Source organism: Carcharhinus amblyrhynchos, unplaced genomic scaffold, assembly GCF_965287045.1.
Source record: "Carcharhinus amblyrhynchos unplaced genomic scaffold, sCarAmb.v2.hapA scaffold_37, whole genome shotgun sequence".
NCBI lineage: Eukaryota > Metazoa > Chordata > Chondrichthyes > Carcharhiniformes > Carcharhinidae > Carcharhinus > Carcharhinus amblyrhynchos.
In genome coordinates this window covers 7916292-7937432 of record NW_027649778.1, presented here as the reverse complement: position 1 = coordinate 7937432, position 21141 = coordinate 7916292, and the positions used below count along the sequence as shown (strand labels likewise).

At 46.6% G+C, this 21141-nt stretch overlaps 1 protein-coding gene across 1 annotated transcript in view; it reads right to left on the bottom strand.

Moving 5' to 3' along the window:
- Positions 1-967: 967 nt before the first annotated feature.
- slc1a5 (solute carrier family 1 member 5) overlaps positions 968-21141 on the bottom strand; it is a 47384-nt gene continuing 27210 nt past the window's right edge. Inside the window, exons 5-8 of the mRNA XM_080218345.1 lie at positions 13678-13911; positions 11630-11824; positions 10987-11121; positions 968-8167 (exon numbers count right to left, since the gene is read on the bottom strand). Of these exons, the coding sequence (XP_080074471.1) occupies positions 7930-8167; positions 10987-11121; positions 11630-11824; positions 13678-13911 (802 nt within the window). The 3' untranslated portion in view covers positions 968-7929. The remainder of the gene's footprint in view (positions 8168-10986; positions 11122-11629; positions 11825-13677; positions 13912-21141) is intronic.

The window sequence follows — 21141 nt, the reverse complement described above, 5'->3', positions numbered from 1 at the left end:
TATTTGGAGAGCCGGTGCAGACAATGATGGGTCAAATGGCCTCCTTCTGTGATTCTGAATAATGTCCTGAAACTGAAACCCATTGTAAAATGGCTAGTTTAGACTGGCGATTAGGAGCCTTGAGCCAATCAATAAGCTGGGCATCTTCTAGTGCTAAAAAAGAGAAAATGATTTCCACTGGAGTAGTCTAAGGACACACCAAAATATAGAGGCTTGCATTGTTAAAGAAACATAATCAGCAGAAAGATCAGACAAGTGAGACAAAAGGAACCAACTAATGAGTTTTTCGTGGGTTTTTGCTGAGGGTTGGAAAGCACGCTCAGAGAAACTGTTTCTGAAATTTGTGCTTCCCTACCCAATCACCCCATTTCCCAAATCCCCTCCACCCAGCCCCAGCCACACAAACCTCTGACAGAGGCAGAAAGCAGAGACAATCGCTGGTGGGATTTGGGGTAGGGGGGTGGGGGGGCAGGGGTGGGGAGGCGGAGGTGGGTGCATTTTCTGGAATGTTCCTTTCCTTCAGGAACCAATCCAGCAGATGACAAGGATGCCGCTCACCTTCTGATTGTGAAGACAACTAAAGATTTAAGAACAAAAAAAACCATTGGAAATAAGCATGTCAATTGGATTAGGTACAACAGCATCTCAGCTGGCATCATATTTGGAAAGAAAGTCCCCCTCAAGTTAAAACAAAAAGATGAAAAAGGAAGCCAAGATCCCATTATAGAAGGGCACCAGATTTGGAAGCATTTGGGCAAACGTAGTCTCATCAAGAGGAAGTACAGGGAGAGAAACATCAACATTTTGTTCCAAAACCTGCCGGGTCTTTTTGACAATCCAAGCAACGCATTTGTCTTGATCCTGCACAATACCTTGGATACTATTGGCTTGGGGCAGTTTTTGACGTTAGTTCTGTCTCAGAGAAGAAACACAAGTTTTTTAAAGAAAGACAATTCCTCCCAAAGGGTTTGACTCGTTCAGGTGCTTTTATTATCCAAATCTTTTGGCGAATTGTCCACATTGTTGAGCCAGATCTCAGAGCCTAACCCTGGACTCCATTCCAGCCTCCTGTCCACTTTTGTGCTCAAATGGGAGGGAGGCAGAAATGGCTGCCCAATTATACTTTACTTTGTACAATTATGACATTTAAAAACACATACACCACACACACACAAACACTACACATACGTACACCACACAGTTAATGCACTCACACACACATATACACACTTTTTTTAAAAAAGATGCCCACAGATACACGGAGTTGCTATACAGTCACAAAATAGACAAAATACAAAAACGAAACAGGAATACAACCACATTTTGAAAAACGCAAAACACAAAAGCACTGAACCTCATTTTTATACCCAGCAGGGATGGATACATGTTCCCTAATGGAATCAATGCACCAGCACCTTCGACCTAAACACAGAGCAAACAAAGCCTTTGGTCTACATAGATTAAAACATTTGTACCATCAAGACCCCAAGGGCCAGAATCCCTGCTCCCCATAATTCCTCAAATCAAGCTGTTATTGTAAAGTCAAAAATAAAAGCAAGAGAAAATGTAAGGAGGAAACTTCCCCCTCCTCCCCCAAGGCTGTCCAAAATTCAAACGCGACAGATAGGTGAGTGTGAAAATCAGAGGCCGCGGTGGACTGTGGATGTACCTACACCATGTGGACCACATCGGTTCAAGGGATGGGCAGTCCCCACCAGTACTGTACCCCAGTGTTATACAGTGACAGCCCCGTTCCCCCACCAGTACTGTACCCCAGTGTTATACAGCAACAGACCCATCCCCACCAGTACTGTACCCCAGTGTTATACAGTGACAGACCCATCCCCACCAGTACTGTACCCCAGTGTTATACAGCAACAGACCCATCCCCACCAGTACTGTACCCCAGTGTTATACCGTGACAGACCCATTCCCCCACCAGTATTTTACCCCAGTGTTATACAGTGACAGACCCATCCCCACATGTCGCGTACTTGAATTACACAGCGACAGTCCAGTTATGTAGCTCAATGTGTTTGTGCCAGGGACAACCCATATTTGAAAAAAAACGCAACCATGATGAGTCAGCTTGTTGAATTCCAGAACATGAAGACATTTTATTTCAGAAGGGAAGTGGATATCGGATGGAAAAGGGAAAACAAGAGGTGTGGGAGTAATTGGAAAAGTTGGCACACAAACCATGGGCCAAATTGTCTTCTTTATGACCATGTAAGATTGTCCCACTGTTTTAAGGTGTGGAGTAAGTCTATAGGAATGGGTGTGGGTCATCTAATGAGACAATGGCTGGTCTGTGACAGAACCCCGTGTAACTATTGCCCCCAAATTCCTTAATACCTTTGGTTTAAAACAAAAACTATCTTAAGATTTAAAATTAATAATTGATCTATCAATTGCTGTTTGCAGAACAGAATTCCAAACTTCCATCACCTTTTATTTGGAAACCCAATTTTACCCCTAAAATGTCTAGCTCTAATCTCTAGATTATAATCTCGCTCAGATTTGCCTCCCCAACCAGTGGGAATAAGCCAAATAAGGAGAAACTTTTTGTCCCCCCTCCCATACCATAAAAAACTTTGATAAAACCACCTCTGCAATCTCCTAAATCCTATAAGCCGCGCATAATCGGGCCTCTTAATTTAAGCCTTGGCATCCAGATATCATTCTGGTAAAAATGAGAGTGAAAAGTTTGGGCAACCTACCAGGAAAGGCCAAAAATACTCAGCAGGTCAGGCAGCGTCAATGGACAGAGAAAGAGAGTTCATGTTTCAGGTTTGTTGCCTTTCATCATAAGTAGCACAGTGGTTAGCACTGCTCCTTCACAGCACCGGGGACCTGTGTTTGATTCCTGGCTTGGGTCACTGTCTGTGTGTTTCTTTCGGGTGCTCCAGTTTCCTCCCACAGTCAGAAGGACATGCTGGTTAGGGTGGATTGACCCAAACAGGTGCCGGACTGTGACGACTAGGAGAATTTCACAGTAACTTCATTTCGGTGTTCACGTAAGTCTTATTTGTGACGCTAATAAATAAACGTCACTTTATTCATTCCGACCTGACGTGCAGCTTGCACATCTGAAATCTCGACCATTCTTCTTTTCACAGATTCTGTTATCTCTAGGCTGCACTCCCAGCACTAATTTACATCTCCTAATGTGTGGGTGCCTAGAACTGCTTACAGTATCTCCAGGTCTGGTCTAACTAAGGCTTCATCAAACTAGTATAACCGTAAAACCATTGAGTCCTTATGGTTGTGAAAGAGCCCACAAAGTCTGCACGGACTCTTCAAAAGAGCATCCCACCCAGGACAACATCCCTTCCATCCCCGTGGATCCACCATTGTTAATCCACCGAACCTACAGTGGCTAGCACTGTTTCAAGGACTTGGGTTCAATTCCGGCTTTGGGTTACTTTCTGCATGGAGTTGGCATGACCGCCACATATCCATGTGGGTTTCTTCTGGTTTCCTTCCGCAGTCAAAAGATGTGTAGCTTAGATGGATTGGCCATGTTAAAATGTCCCTTGGTATCCCAGGAATTGTAGAATCCCTACAGTACAGAAGGAAGCCATTCAGCCGAGTCTGACTCAGATTTTCTCACATGGAATCATTGAAACCCTACAGTGCAGAAGGAGGCCATTCAGCCCACTGAGTCTGCACTGACAACAATCCCACCCTATACCTGTAACCCCATGTATTTACCCTAGCTAGTCCCCCTGACACTAAGGGGCAATTTAGTGTGGCCAATCAACCTAACCTGCACACTTTGGACTGTGGGAGGAAACTGGAGCACCCCGAGGAAACCCACGCAGACACGGGAAGAACGTGTAGACTCCACACAGACAGTAACCCGAGGCTGGAATTGAACTGGGGACCCTGGCGCTGTGAGGCAGCAGTGCTAACCTCTGTGGCACCATGCCATCCAGAAACGTAGGTTAGGGGGATTAGCAGGGTGGGGTTACGGGAAATGGCCTTGGTAGGATGCTTTGTTGGAGAGCTGATGCAGACTCAATGGGCCAGGTGGCTTCCTTTGCACTGCGGGAGGAAACCAGAGTATCCAGGAGGAAACCCACGCAGACACGGGGAGAACGTGCAAACTCCACATTGTCAGTCACCCAAGGCTGGAACCGAACCCTGGTCCCTGACGCTGTGAGGCAGCCGAGCTAACCACTCACCCTTGTGTTCTAGTCCTTTAAACATAAAGAATTACATTCCTCTAACCCTCTTGATTAACTAATTCTGATTGGTCCATTTTTTAGCCAAAACCACGAATCAACAGTGTCAATTTTGTTTTATTTTGTGCTTGAGGTATTTCATTTACAAGTAATGCAAAAAACCCTAATATTTCGACAACATACACAATATTAATCTGACCACCCGATTCTCACACGTGCCCGCATTCTGCAACATAACATTCATTCTTTCAATAGATCCTCATTTTCCTCCTTGCTTGTGTCTTCGAATACAAGAGCAGGGATGTTACTTCTGAGGCTGTATAAGGTTCTGGTCAGATCCCATTTGGAATATGTGAGCAGTTTTGGGCCCCATAATCTAAGGAAGGATGTGCTGGCCTTGGGAAAGGGTCCAAAAGAGGTTCACAAGAATGATCCCTGGAATGAAGAGCTCGTCGTTATGAGGAATGGTTGAGGACTCTGGGTCTGTACACGTTGGAGTTTAGAAGGATGAAGGGGATCTTACTGAAACTTACAGGATACTGCGAGACCTGGATAAAGTGGACATGGAGAGGATGTTTCCATGAGAAGAAAAAACTAGAACCAGAAGGCATAACCTCAGGCTAAAGGGACGGTCCTTTAAAACAGAGAAGAGAAAGAATTTCTTCAGCCAGAGAGTGGTGAATCTGTGGAACTCTTTGCCACAGAAAGCTGTGGAGGCCAGGTCATCGAGTGACTTTAAGACGGAGATGGATAGGTTCTTGATTAATAAGGGGATTGGGGTTATGGGGAAAAGGAAGGAGAATAGGGGATGAGAAAAATATCAGCCATGATTAGATGGCGGAGCAGACTCGATGGGCCAAATAGCTTCATTCTGCTCCTGTGTCTTATGGTATACACCAGTTAAAAGGAGAAAATGGCTCAAAAAGTTTGTAGCCTTTTCCCAGTCTCCCAAAATGTGGAGGAAATTTCCAGGAGGGGCGTGGTCAGTTGTAAAATGAAGGAAGTTCCAAGTCCTAATGAAGGTCCAAGAGGGGGAGTAAGGGGGGGTTTATTACTGGAAATGTAATAAAAATAGAAAACGCTGGAAAATCTCAGCAGATCTAGATGAAGACTCGAAACGTTGGCTCTATTCTCTCTCCACAGATACTGTCAGGCCAGCTGAGATTTTGCAGCATTTTCTGCTTTTGTTCCAGATTCTAGTATCTGAGGTAACTTACCTTAAAAATATTGCGAGCTGGGAGGAGGGCAGATGGTCATTTCTCCACACCTCACTCCCCGAGAAACTAAAAACTTAAAAGTTTCTGAAAATTGGGCAAGTCAACAACTGAAAGAGAGGGTTAATAGGCCCCAGTACCAGAGACTGACAAACCTTAAACATGTGCATCTTGCCTGTCTCTGGTATATATCAATTGGTCTGGGATCTCCAGTTCATAGTTCCAACCTCTTCCCCCATCCAATCTCCAGCACAGTGACCAGACTTGTGCACATGCTGAGATGAACATGTGCAAAAATGTGCACCAAATTATCTCCCCACCGACCAACAAAAGCTTTGGCTCCAAATAGAATTCTATATGAATTCTACGTGATGCTTCACTGCTAATCCCACCACACGCGCTTGCTCAATCACTCCTCTTACCAATCTCTCGATTCTTTTCAATACAACTCTCAAATAAAAAAAAACTCAAGAGGAAAACAGAATTAATAAGAAGAACCCACATCCGCCCCGATCTTCGTCCTAGGTTTTATTCACGGCAGGGGTCCGGGAGATTAAATCTGCAGTTCCTGGAATCTTCAAGGCAATCCTGGAGGAATTGGCAATCCTGCCTGAATGCCAAAAGGCCCCTGAAATAACCTCCCTCCGTACCTTTAACACATTGTGTTTCAAGACTGATCGCGCGGGATTCGGAGAGAGTATCCTGTCAGCCCAAGTTAATGTGAAGACCCCATATATTACAGTTAAAAAGTAAAGCACAAGAAGTCAGGAAAACACTATTAATAAACAGTTGTAATCCGTTTGTCAAGAATTCTGATTTTTCAAGTTTTATAGTTTCTTGCTTCTCTACCCTTACTTCCCATTTTCGTGGTGCTTCCCCCATCCTTCAGCGTCCCTGTAACAGCTATGGCTCTTAAAGATGTTCCCCCAACTAAATTCCCAAGTTGATGATGTGATGTTAAAAGAATAATAAATACCCTCTGTCCAAACCCCACCCACCCTCCGCATCTACCCCATCCCTCTCCACACCCATAACCTGGGGAAAGAAAGAAACCTGCATTTATATCACATCTCTTGCCACCTCAAGGATGTTCACAGCCAATGGAACACTTTTGATGTGTCGTCACAAATGTACTGTAGCGAATCTAGCAGCCCACTCTGCACAGCAAGCTCCCACAAACAGCATGATCATAACATTTTTTTTTAAAGATCTCAGTTCAGGGGTAAATAAAAGCAATTTTAATTGATCTGAGGAGAACTCCTCAGGCCTTTGGCATATTTATTTATCAGTGTCACAAGTAGGCCTATGTTCACGCTGCAATGAAGTCACTGTGAAAATCCCCTACCACACTCCTGTTCAGGTACACCAAGGGAGAGTTTAGCATGGCCAATGCACCCTAACCAGCACATCTTTCGGACATGGGGAGAACATGCAGACTCCACACAGACAGTGACCAAGCCAGGTCCCTGGCGCTGTGAGGCAGTACTGCTAACCACAGTGCCACCGTGCCATTGAGGTAGTGACTTAAGAGTATTTGCCATCCACTTGAGGGTACGGACAGGGTCTGGTTTTAACCGCCTTATGAAAAGAACAAAACTTTGATGGACACAGTAGTCCTGGAACTGGCATATCAGCCTGCACATTGTGCTCACGTGTGGGACTTAAACCCACAACCCTGGACTCAGAGCAATGACAAATACATAATGTTTCAGCTGTTTGGTTGCCAAAAGCTGCCCAGTAACATATACACCAACCATCCATCCCCCCACCCACCACCACCCTCCCTATACACACATGACAGTCCACCAGTTTCCAGAAGAGGTTAGAGTGCAACACTTCAAAAGATGTCATACTATTGTCACTGTATAAACGCAAGTGTTTGCTTGACTTCCTCCCTTCTTTCTTTATCATCCTCTACTTCCTTCCCCATCCTCCACCATTAAAAGCAAGAGGAAAAATAGGGGGAAAAATACAGATTGGTCATTCTAAGTTTTATTTCTTCACCTCTCCCCCCCCCCGCCCCACTACCCTACTTTCTACAGTAACTAAAGAGAAGCCAAGACACCAGCAACACTAGGTAAAGCGTACGACACTAATCAACAGCACAGCTGTGACAGCACATACAAGAGAAAGGGAATACCAGAGACGTTATAAAACCAAGACGAAGATGGCAGTGTCAATACGCTGTTGGTTACACTTCATTTTGGAGACAAACTGTTCGAAGATGTCAAGGCAGATGCTTTTGTCAGAATCCCCCCACTACACGGTTCATTGTGAAATTTTGGAACTCAAACCACCAGGCCTTAGGCACATAAGGTTTCTAGGCCCAGAGCTGGGTAGATGCGGCAGTGAAGGGAAAAATAATGTCACTGACTTTCACAAAATAAAACCAAAACCTCTTTCTCCCCCGTCACACTTTCAAACTTTCCCAAGGGGACGGTAAGAGGCAAGAGGATTTTCCAACGTTTTTCCGAGCAAGAGGTTCTGAAGTAAATTGTCCAAGTGTGGATGCTCCATACAGCTAGGCCTCACATCACTGATTCCTTCTCCAGGGAGCTGTTCCCTGTGTCTAAGGTCACCTTCACGTCTCCCTTGATGAGCGGTGACCCCTCCTCCTCCTCGGTCTTCTCTAGCGTCATGGTTTCCGTTTTTACTTCTGTGAGCTCTTCCACCTGCTGGTCCAAATGGTGCTTCTCAGCGTAACTCTGGAGGAGCCCAGCTCCAAAGGCGTCGCCTTCCACGTTGAGGACCGTGCAGGTGCGATCCCTGCAACAGAAGGAAAAACACACAACCTCAAACGTCAGACATGGCTAGATTCTCCTCAAGTCGTAGACACTAGCTTGCAATTTCCATTGCACCCCCACAAGGATTGATGAGTGTCCAATAAGGATGCTGGCCAGCTATTTAGCTCTAGCGGTGCATCTAGGGCAGCATGGTGGCACAGTGGTTAGTGCTGCTGCCTCACAGAGACCCGGGTTCAATTCCAGCCTCAGGGCACTGTCTGTGCTGAGTCTGGATGTTCTCTCCCTGTCTGCTTGGGTTTCCTCCGGGTGCTCCAGTTTCCTTCCACACTCCAAAGATGTGTGGGTTAGGTGGATTTGCCACACTAAATTGCCCCTTTGTATCGGGGGACTAGCTAGGGTTACAGGTATAGGGTGGGATTGTTGTCAGCGCAGACTCAATGGGCCGAATGGCCTCCTTCTGCACAGTAGGGTTTCTAATGATCCCATGTGGGAAAATCTGAGTTAGCCTATTTAAAATTTATTTATTAGTGTCACAAATAGGCTTACATTAACACTGCAATTAAGTTACTGTGAAAATTCTCCTAGTCGCCACCTGTTTGGGTACACTGAAGGAGAATTTAGTGTGGCCAATGCACCTAACCAATATATCTTTTGGACTGTGGGAAGAAACCAGAGCTCCTGGAGGAAACCCACGCAGACATGGGAGAATGTACAAACTCCACACAGACAGTGACCCAAGCCGGGAATTGAACGCGGGTCTCTGGCGTTGTGAGGCAGCAGTGCTGACCACTGTGCCATCAAGCTTCCCTTTTGGCAGGACGAATAAAAAAAAGGCATATTATCTACACGCTGAGATGTTAATAAGATGCTGAAGGATCCAGATATCTGAGGATATAAGGTAGACCATTTAAACTGAGCTGAGGGAAAATTTCTTCACTCGGGGAATGATGAGCCTGTGGAATTATCTACCATAGAAAGCAGTCAAGACCAAAACTTTGCATGTTTTCAAGACAGCAGAGTTAGATATAGCTCTTGGGGCCAAAGGGATCAAATGATATGATGAGTTGGAAAAGGAACATGTTACCGAGTTGGATGATGAGCCATAGAGTGGGCTTGAAGGGCTGGATGGCCTTCTCCTGCTCATATCTTTTATGGTTCTATCACAAACTACTCCAAATACTTGCTGAAAGTTCAAAGTTCACTTTCAGCTTAGCCGGGGTGGGGACGCTGGTTAGCTTCCAACAGCAGGAATTCTGGCCGATCCACCCCTTCTCATTGCTGGCCCCTATGCCATGTCAGTCACAGCGGGGGGAAGCAGGACTCAGTGCTATATAGCCAAGTTCCGCAACATGCGGACAGTCTCAACCGGGATTTTGAGCTCATGTCACACTATCTGTAACCCCCAAGACTTGCCTGGGCTGGGAAGATCTCACTAATTGTCCTGGTTGGAGACAATACAAACCTCCTTAACCTGTGCTTAACCCACTCTCCACTCACACTGTCTGCACTTTTAAGACTTGATTAGCTGTAAAGATTCACATTCCAACATTATCATGTAAATGGAGTTTGTGTCTATATATGCCCTGTTTGTGAACACAACTCTTCACTCACCTGAAGGAGGAGTGACACCCCGAGAGGTTGTGCTACCAAATAAACTTGTTAGACTTTAACCTGGGGTCCCCTGTGCTTACCCCAGTCCAACGCCAGCATCTCCATATCATGGCTACAAGAGCAGATCAGAGGCTGGGAATTCTGTCCATGCCCAAATACAACAACCCCTGTGCACTATCCAGGCTTGGGCTAATGTGGTAAATAACAATTCCTCCACACAAGTGCCAGGCAGTGCTCATCTCCAACAGAGAGAATCTAACAATCATCCCTTGACATTCAATACCATTTCTATCACTGAATCCCCCATATCAACGTCCTAAGGGTTACCATTGACCAGAAATTGAACCAGACCCAGCCATATAAATACTGTGGCTACAAAAGCAAGTCAAAGACTAGGGATCCTGCAGTGAGTAACGCATCACCTGACTTCCCAAAACATTTTTGCCATCTACAAAGTGCAAGTCAGGAGTGTGATGGAATACTGCCCGCTTGCCTAGATGGGTGCAGCCCCAACAACACTCAAGGAGCTCGACACCACCCAGGACAAGCAGCCCCACTAGATCGGCACCCCATCTACCACCTTCAACATTCACCCTTCCACCACCAGACGACGCAGTGGCAGCAGTGTGTACCATCTATAAAAATGCACTGCAGCAACTTGTCAAGCTTCCTACAGTAGCGGCTTCCAAACCCTACGATCTGTAGCAACTAGAAGGACAAGGGCAGCAGATGCAAGGGGAACACCACCACTTGCAAATCCCCCTCCAAGCCACACACCATCCCAAGTTGAAACTGTATCACCGTTCCCTCACTGTGGCTGGGTCAGAATGCTGGAGCTCCCTCTCTAACAGCACCATGGATGTACCAGTCCTCAAGGATTGCAGTGGTTCAAGACAGGAGCTCACTACCATCTTCTCCAAATATGACCAGTCCAAAGATGTGTGGGTTAGGTGGATTGGCCATGCTAAATTGGGGTATTAGCAAGGAGAATATGTGGAGTTATGGGGAAGGGGCCTGGGTGGGATGGTGGTCAGTGTAGACTCAATGGGCCAAATGGCCTTCTTCTGCACTGTAGGTATGCTATGATTTTCAAGGGTAACTAGGGATGGACAATAAATAACCAATGATACCCACATCCCATAATTGAATGATTTAATAAAAGTCTATCCAATATGTCTAGCCAGTGAAACACAGCACAAAAGAACTTTTCAACAAAGAAAGGCTACTTACACTAGCCAATCAACAGCAAGGACTAGGGAGATCTCTTGTGTGGGCAGTCCCACAGCCTCCAAGATGATGGCGAGCGTCAGCACACCTCCCGCAGGAATTCCAGCAGCTCCAACACTCGAAGCAGTGGCAGTTACTCTGTCAAACAAAGATCGGCAAGTTTAGAATGAGAGGACGATAAATGCAAGGGAACTGGGACCTCCAGTCCCAAACCAAATGCGTTTCCCATCCTGGATGGGGAGGATATGGGAAAGTGAGCTGCCTTCTCCCGATTGGGATATTGGTTAAACTAATATTTCTTTTATTTATTCGTGGGACATGGGCATCGCTGGCTGGGCCAGCATTTATTGCCCATCCCAAATTGCCCAAGGGCGATTGAGAGTCAACCACATTGCTGTGTGGCTCTGGAGTTCATGTAGGCCAGATCAGTTGAGGATGGCAAAAAAGGAGGCCATTCAGCCCATCGCACCTCTTTGAAGGAGCTATCCAATTATTCCCATTCCACTGTTCTTTCCCTCAAAGCCCCCAGAAATGCTGCTCAATTATTTATCCTTCTGAATGCTAGTAAGGAATTGGCCCTTTCAGGCGGTGCATTGCAAATTGTAACAATTCACCTCGAGAAATTTTCTGAAAAGTGAATACTCACAGTATGGTGATGATCTGGACAAAGTTGAGTGAGACACTGTTGAGCTGGGCGATGAACACCGCAGCGACACACTGGAAGAGAGCAGCACCATCCATGTTCACCGTTGCGCCAATGGGCAGAATGAAGCGGCTGATTTGTTTACTGACGCCATTATTTTCCTCCACGCACTTCATCATGAGGGGGAGTGTGGCAGAGCTGGGGGGGGAAGAGGAGTGCAAGAAAGCGAGAGATAGGGAGGTGGGGAGGGAAGAGGGTGAAAGAAACAGAAAATTCCATTAAAAACAAAACCATCAAACGATGAAACTCCATCTTAACCACAGCACAACACCAGACATGAGACATAGGAGCAGAATTAGGCCACTCGGCCCATCGAGTCTGCTCCACCATTCAAACATGGCTGATATTTTTCCCTTCCCCATTCTCCTGCCTTTTCGTCATCACCCCTGAATCCCCTTATTAATCAAGGGTGGCACGTTAGCACAGTGGTTAGCACTGCTGCTTCACAGCTCCAGGGACCTGGGTTCGATTCCCTGCTTGGGTCACTGTCTGTGTGGAGTTTGTACATTCTCCTCATGTCTGCATGGGTTTCCTCCAGGTGCTTTGGTTTCCTCCCACAGTCCGAAAGATGTGCAGGTTAGATCGATTGGCCATGTTAAAAATTGCCCCATAGTGTCCTGAGATGCGTAGGTTAGAGGGATTAGTGGGTAAATGCGTAGGGATATGGGGGTAGGGCCTGGGTGGGATTGTGGTCGGTGCAGACTCAATGAGCCGAAGGGCCTCTTTCTGTACTGTAGGGATTCTATGATTCTATCTCTGTCTTAAAGGCACTCAATGACCCTGGCCTCCACATCATTCTGCAGCAAAGAGTTCCACAGATTCCCCACTCTCTGGCTGAAGAAATTCCTCATCTGTTTTGAAAGGATCGTCCCTTTTGCCTGAGGTTGTACCCTCTGGTTCTGGTTTTTCCTACTAGCGGAAACATCCTGTCCATGTCCGCTCTATCCAGGGCCTCGCAGCATCCTGTAAATTTCAATAAGATCCCCCCCTCATCCCTCTAAACTCTGAGTACAGATCCAGACTCCTCAAGCGTTCCCCAGGCTCAATGTGTTGCATTCTCTGAGTCAGAAGGTTATGGGCTCAAATCCACTCCCGAGAAGGTGCGGCACGGTGGCACAGTGGTTAGAACTGCTGCGTCACAGCACCAGGGAGCCAGGTTCAATTCCAGCCTTGGGTGACTGTGTGGAGTTCGCCTGTCTTTGCTACGTCTGCATAGAATCCCTACAGTGCAGAAGGAGGGCATTTGCCCCACCAAGTCTGCACCGACAACAATCCCACCTAGGCCCTATCCCCATGACCCTACTCCCTCTAACCTACCAGGACATTAAGGGGCAATTTAGCACAGCCAATGCACCTAATCAACACACCTTTCGGACAGTGGGAGGAGACCCAAGTACCCGGAGGAAACCCACGCAGACACACGGAAACTCGCGGGTTCAAAAATAGGGGGTCACCCAGAGATTGGGATTTTTTTTTTCTCTTTAAGATTGTGAACCTTTGGAACTCTTTTCCTCAAAGGGTAATGAAAGCAGAGTCTTTGAATAATTATTTTTTTAAGGCAGAGATAGATAGATTCTTGACAAGCAAAGGGTGAAAGGTTATCAAGGGTAGGCTGGTGGGTGGGGGGGGGTTTGAGGTTATAACCAGATTAACCATGACTTTAGTGAATGGCGGAGCAGACTAGAGGGGCAGAGTGGCCTACTCCTGCTCCTAAAGTATATGCACGTACCTATTCTCTTCAATGGACTAAAAAGAACCAATTCAAAAGAACAGCGCCCAATATTTATCCCTCAACCAACGCCATTAACAGATTATCTGTCCTTTATCGCTTTGCTGGTGTATGCAAATTGGTTGCTGTGTTTCCTACATCCTAACAGCATTTGCATTTCAAGTAAATACCACTGGTTGCCTCGCACGTCAGGACACTTTTAAACCTGGACAAAAGAAAGGAAAAGAAAGAAAGAATCCATCACTCGCTCCATCCAACTTACCTGGACGCAGTTCCGAAGGCAGTAGCCAGGGCTGTGAAAATGCCCCACAGGAAGCGATAAGGGTTTTTACGAGTGAAGACTAAGTAGATGAGAGGTAGGACGATTAACCCGTGGATGAGGTGCCCCACGATGCAGCAACAGATGTACTTCCCGAGGCTGGTGAAGAGCAGGAGGACATTTTCCATCTCCACAATCTTCCCAGCAACTAGGAACATGATACCGAAAGGTGCATACCTGACGAGGAAAGGACATCACATTACTCAAACAGCTACCGGGGCTAGGTCGGTGCTCGGAACTGCCTTCAAGCTCAGCCCCTCTCTTTGAATTCCAACACCATCATTAACACAGACAAGAGACAGAGTTAAATGATCTTTACTTAACCACTCAAAATGGGTTTTCTATGAGAGTTCTTCCACGAAATCACTGATCGAGCCACGGCGCGCTGGCACAGTGGTTAGCACTGTTGCCTCACAGCTCCAGGGACCTGGGTTCGATTCCCAGTTTGAGTCACTATGTATGGAGTACACATTCTCCCCGTGTCTGCATGGGTTTCCTCCAGATGCTCCAGTTTCCTCCCATACTCCAAAGATGTGCAAGTTAGGTTGATTGGTCAAGCTAAATTGCCCCTTAATGCCCTGGGATTGTGTACGTTAGAGGGATAAGCAGGGTAAGTATGTGGGGTGATGTAGATAGGGCCTGGGTGGGGTTGTTGTGAGTGCAGACTCGATAGGCCGAATGGCCTTCTGCACTGTAGGGTTTCTAAGAAAGTTCTGCTATGAGATCACTGATTGAGCCATGGCGCGCTGGCACAGTGGTTAGCACTGCTGCTTCACAGCTCCAGGGACCCGGGTTCAATTCCCGGCTCAGGCCACTGTCCGTGTGGAGTTTACATGTTCTCCCCCTGTCTGTGTGGGTTTCCTCTGGGTGCTCCGGTTTCCTCCCACAGTGCAAAGATGCCCTGGTTAAGGTGCATTGGCCGTGTTAAATTCTCCCTCAGTGTATCCGAGCAGGCGCTGGAGTGTGGCAATGAGAGGATTTTCACAGTAACTTCATTACAGTGTCAATGTAAGCCCACTAATAAATAAACAAACAATAATAAAAATGGTCAGATATAAAGGCACCAAAATAATAAACAGTTCTGAAAAATAATTGATGAGTGCTAGGAAGAGAGATTAAGCAAACCTGGTTTATTTTCACCTGAACATCAGAGACTGTGGGGCAGCCTGACAGAAATGTGCAAAATGATGAGAAGCGTGGATAGAAGTCTTTTTCCCCCAGGGTAGAAATGTCAATTAGTAGAGGGACATAGATTTAAGATAAGAGGGAGAAGCGTTTAAAGGAGAAGTCTCACAACACCAGGTTAAAGTCCAACAGGTTTATTTGGTTCATGTCACACACACACACACACACACACACACCCCCCCCCCCCTCCCCCGCACCTCGCCTGGGCTTGCAAAATCTCACTAACTGTCCTGGCTTGATTCAATTCACATCTCTTTGACCAGTGATTAACCCTCTCTCCACTCGCATTGTTTGTACCTGTAAAGACTTGATTACCTGTTAAGACTCACATTCCAACCATTATCTTGCAATTGAGTTTGTATCTATATACGCCCTGTTTGTGAACCCAACTCTCCAGTCACCTGATGAAGGAGCAGCGCTCCGAAAGCTTGTGATACCAAATAACCTGTTGGACTTTAAACTGGTGTTGTGAGACTTCTTACTGTATCTTTAGTTTAGAAAGGGATATGTCTCAGCTCAGGCTTGGTGGGCCGAAGGGCCTGTTTCTGTGATGTGTTTTTGTAAAATTATTCATTTGTCGGACATGGGCGTTGCTGGCTGGCCAGCATTTATTGCCCTTCCCCAGTTGAGAAGGTGGTGGTAAGCTGCCTTCTTGAGCAATTGATACAACTACTTGACTAGCTAGGAGCCATTTCAGAGGGCAGTTGAGAGTCAACCACATTTCTGTGGCTCTGGAGTCACATGTAGGCCATTTCACAGTTACCAGTAGATTCTTAATTCTAGATATTTTTTATTGAATTCAAATTCCACCACTTGCCATGGCGGGATTCGAACCCGAGTCCCCAGAACATGAGCTGAGCTTCTGGATTAATAGTCTAGCGATAATACCACTGGGCCATCGCCTCCTCTTTGTTCTAGTGACTGCTTCTTCTGTTATTTCCTGCAATGCCTTAATGTAACCAAGCCAGACATTACTCACAGTTTTTTGTTGTCTAAAACTGTGGGTCAAAAACAAGGCACTAATGAATCCAACTCACAAGGGGTAGGATTTTATTCACAATGAGGAATTCAGAACAACTTAAACCAGAGAACAGTGAGAATGTGGAACTTGCTACCACAGGGTTTAGTTGAGGTGAATGAGTTAGTTGAGGTACTTAAACGGAAGCAGATGGGGGACAGAGTAGCAGGTTCTTCTGATAAAGTGGAATGAAACAAGGTAGGAGGGACCCATTTTTATTCTGCACATTCCATACAAGATCAGGACAACACACACCCTTCCATAGAATCCCTACAGTACAGTACAGGAGGCGGTCATTTGGCCCATCGAGCCTGTACCGACCACCCAGGCCATATCACTGTAGCCCCACATATTTACCCTGCTAATCTCCCTGATACTAACGGGCAATTTACCATGGGCCAATCAACCTAAGCTGCACCTCTTTGGACTGTGGGAGGAAACCGGAGAACCCGGAGGAAACCCACACAGGCACGGGGAGAACATTCAGACTCCGCGCAGACAATCACCCAAGCCAGGAATCAAACCCACAGAGACAGTGCAAATCTGAGGGCAGAATTGAACTTGGGCCCCTGGCACTATTGCAGCAGTGTTAACCATTGTGCCACCATGCTGCCCTTATTTTTTCAAACAGCTTGTTATTTATTAGTGACAAGTAGGTTTAATTAACAATGCAATGAAATTACTGTGAAAAATCCCCTAGTCGCCACATTCCGGTGCCTGATCGGGTACACCGAGGGAGAATTTAGCGCAGCCAATACACCCTAACCAGCACGTCTTTGGACTATGGGTGGAAACTGGAGGAAGCCCACACAGACACGGGGAGAAACGTGCAGACTCCATACAAGCAGTGATATGAGGCTGGAATTGAACCTGGGTCCCTGGCGCTGAGAAGCAGCAGTACTAGCCATTGTGCAGCCCCATGAACATTTTAACAAGTTGATATCCCCACCCTCACTCATGCTGGGTTTAATGTGACCTTTCTAATCCAATCTATATTTCCAAAATTAATCAGCCTGGTTCCCTTGGCAAGGCCGCACTGTTCTGAAGCTCTCTCAGCCACACTCGCTTCCTAGCTTTGCTCTTTCTGAGCTGTAACTTTACCCAGGCAGTGTCACTGTTTCTGAAAATAAACTCCACGTGCAGAACATTAAAAAAAACCCTGGAGGTGCCATCCACTCACCACTTCCGTAAACACCCTTACACATTCCACACTTGCAGCCCAGGAAGAGTGTTGTGAAAAGCCTACTGGTTCACAAACATCCTTCCGAGCCAAGAAGCTGCAACTTTTCCCCAGTCTGGGCCTACGTGACTCGGTCTCATATTGGGTTATGGTTGAATGCACTGCAGAATAGAAGAGGTGACGTGATTGAAACCTTTAAGATCTTGAGGGGTCTTGGACAGAGTAAATGTCAGAGAATCTAGGACTAGGTGACGCAATGGTTAGCACTACTGCCTCACAGCGCCAGGAACCCCAGTTCGATTCCTGGCTTGGGTCGCTGTCTGTGTGGACTCTGCACTTTCTCCCCATGTCTGCATGGGTTTCCTCTGGGTGCTGCGGTTTCCTCCCACAGTCCAAAAGACGTGTGGGTTAGGTTAATTGGCTATGCTAAATTGCCTCTTAGTATCAGGGGGATTAGCAGGGTAAATATGTGGGGTTACGGGGATAGGGCCTGGGTGGGATTGTCGTCAATGGGCTGAATGGCTTCCTTCTGCACTGTAGGGATTCTATAATTAATTATCATAAGGGGAGTGTTCAATTATGATCACTTGGCCGACTGTGGGAGCTTGATGTGCACAAATTGGCTACCACATTCCCTGCATCTTTCACTAATGTGATTTGGCATTGCTGGCTAAGCCAGGCTTTGTTGCCCATCGTGCTGGTTAGGGTGCATTGGCCGTGCTAAATTCTCCTTCAATGTACCCGAACAGGTGCCGGAGTGTGGCAACTAGGAGAATTTCACACTAACTTCATTGCAGTGTTAATGTAAGCCTACTTGTGACTAATAAATAAACTCTTAATTGAGAGGGGGGCTCAATGCTTCAAAATAAAAGAGCTGTTCATTTCCATAGAACCCCTACAGTCCTGAAGGAGGCCATTTGGCCCATTGAGTCTACACTGACTCCCCGATTCCTCTGTTTTCTGCCCCCAACACCGCCAGTCCACCTAACCTACAGATCTTTGGACTCTGGGAGGAAGCCAGAGCTCCCGGAGGAAACCCATGCAGACATGGGGAGAACGCGCAAACTCCACAAAGGCTGTAACCCGGGGTCCCTGGTGCTGAGAGGCAGCGATGCTAACCACTGCACCAGTGTGTTCCTTTAGGACAGAGATGGGAATTTGATTTTCTCTTGTGAAGTTGAGAGTTTCTGGGACTCTCTTCCTCAAAAAGGTAGAAGCAGGGTTTTTGAATATTTTTAAGGCAGCGCAAGATAGATTCTTGATTACAAGGGGGTGAAAGATTACTGGGGGGGAATAGGCATAAATATGAGGCAACTATCAGATCAGCCATCGTCTTACTGAATGGCGGAGCAGGCTTGAGGGGCCTGAATGTTTGTACATTAATTAATAGACTCTCAATGGTTTCAAGGCGCTCAGTTGTATAGTCGCTACGAATATAGAATGACACCCATTAATTCCTTCCCAGAACAACTACGGATGGACAAAAACAGAGTCTTTTTAGTGATATCGGTAGCAAACTCATTTTTAAACAACTTGGCCTATGACATCAGAAGAAAGATGACACTTTTTAGTAAAATAAAACAGCTGAATTTCTGGCAAATATTACGCCAAGTTTTCCCTTTCTAGTCGAAATGTTATTAAGGCTAGCCATTGGTTAACTTGGATGAGGCACAAATTTAAAGTTCAAAGTTTATTTATTATTTTTACAAGTAGGCGTCCATTAACACTGCAATGGAACTATATTACCATTCCCTCGCTGACACTGGGTCATAGGGCAAATAGTAGAATCTATTACAAAGTTTATTTATTAGTGTCACAAGTAGGCTTACATCAACACCGCAATGAAATCACTGAAAATCCTCTAGTCGCCACACTCCTGTTCGGGTACACCGAGGGAGAATTGAGCCTACGCTCCTAACCAGCACGTCTTTCAGACTGTGGGAGGAAACTGGCGCACCCGGAGGAAACCCACACAGACACGGGGAGAACATGCAAACTCCAACACAGACAGTGACCCAAGCCGGGAATCGAACCCAGGTCCCTAGCACTGTGAGGCAGCAGTGCTAACCATTGTGCCACCGTGCTCACGTTGGAGTATCTGAAAGTCCTAGCGAAGAGTAGGCATTTGTGTGGGTGGAGTGCCCACAGAGAACAATCCAATTGGTTGGCACATGGCTCCAAGAGCCTTTCCACTCTTTGTAGAATGTGTTTACAATCAGAGTAAAAGCACATGAGCAGTATTGGCAGCGGGACGGTTGCAGGGTACATACAGCCCCTGGCCTTCTCCAAGTGAATTAATCTCAAACAATCAAAAGGGGAGCATGCTGAAGATCTTTGAGGAATAAAATTCGGAATCACAACTCTCGACAGTAAGCAGGTCCATATATCACTCCCTCCACCTTTGAATAATAACCATACTGTATTATATCCCAGAACACCAGTTGAAGAACTGGAACCGACCTGTTAGTCAGTTATACATTTATTTATGGAGTTAAAATATTACATTTTCTGAACTCAGTCACAAGTTCAACGAGTGTCTACAACCGCTCATGTGAAGACCTAGTTAACACAGCACATACATTAAAAATTAACAATATGGCAAAAGTACTGGCATCCAATAGTATGCCACTTGTGGTGAAGGATCCTCTTGGGGAGTGATCATTGTATGGTGGAGTTTCTGGTGCAAATGGAGGAGGAGAAAGTGGGTTCCCGGACACGCGTCCTTTGTTTGAATAGAGGGGAGTACGGTAGGATGAGAGAAGAATTGGCGAATGTTGAATGGAATTAAAAAGTAGAACCGACAAGGTGGTCGTCTCTGGGCTACTGCCTGAACTGAGTGCAGACGGGCGTAGGGTTGACAGGATAAAGGAAGTGAATGGGTGGCTCAGGGATTGGTGTGGGAGGAATGGGTTCGAATTTATGGGGCATTGGCACCAGTATTGGGGTAGGTGGGACTTGTTCGGGCGGGATGGGGTGGGTCTGAACCGTGCTGGGACCAGAGTGTTGGCGAATCGAGTAAAGAGGACTGTAGACAGGGCTTTAAACTAATTAGGGGGGGGGAGGGTGCGAGGGTAGGTGACGCTACGAGGTCTAAAGTTAAGGATAGGGTACAGGTAAGGGAAGAGGCCGAGGATGTCCCAATTGGTGGCGTTACGGCAAATAGGGTCCAGGTGAAGGCTGGGATGAAAGCGCTTTATCTGAATGCACGAAGCATTCGGAATAAAGTGGATGAGCTGGTGGCGCAGATCGACACAAATGGATACGATCTGGTGGCCATTACAGAGACGTGGCTGCAAGGTGACAGGGACTGGGAGATGAATGTACAGGGCTATCAAGTGTTTAGGAAGGATAGGCAGGAGGAAAGAGGGGGTGGCGTAGCTCTGCTGATTAAGGATAGTATCAAGGTGGTAGCAAGGGATGATATCGGAGCCAAAGAGCAGAAAGTGGAATCGTTGTGGGTGGAGATTAGGAACAGCAAAGGGAGGAAGACGCTGGTGGGTGTCGTCTATAGGCCCCCAAATAATGATCTGGAGGTGGGGCGGGCTGTTAACGCGCAAATAAGTGCGGCGTGCAGGAATGGGACGGCAGTAGTTATGGGAGATTTCAATCTGCATATTGATTGGTCGACCCATGTTGGACGAGGTGGGCTCGAGGAGGAGTTCTTGGAATGCTGCCGGGATAATTTCCTTGAACAGTGTGTGTTGGAGCCGACGAGGGAGCGAGCTATCTTGGATCTGGTGCTATGTAATGAGGCGGGTAGAATTAGGGACCTTGCGGTGAAGGATCCTCTTGGAGAGAGTGATCATTGCATGGTGGAGTTTCTGTTGCAGATGGAGGAGGAGAAAGTGGGTTCCCGGACACGCGTCCTTTGTTTGAATAGAGGGGAGTATGGTAGGATGAGAGAAGAATTGGCGAATGTGGACTGGGGGAGTGCGTTGGAAGGTAGGTCTGCTGAGGAGCAGTGGAGGATCTTTAAGGAGATCTTTCTTGGTGCTCAGCAGAAATTTATTCCGATGGTTAAAAA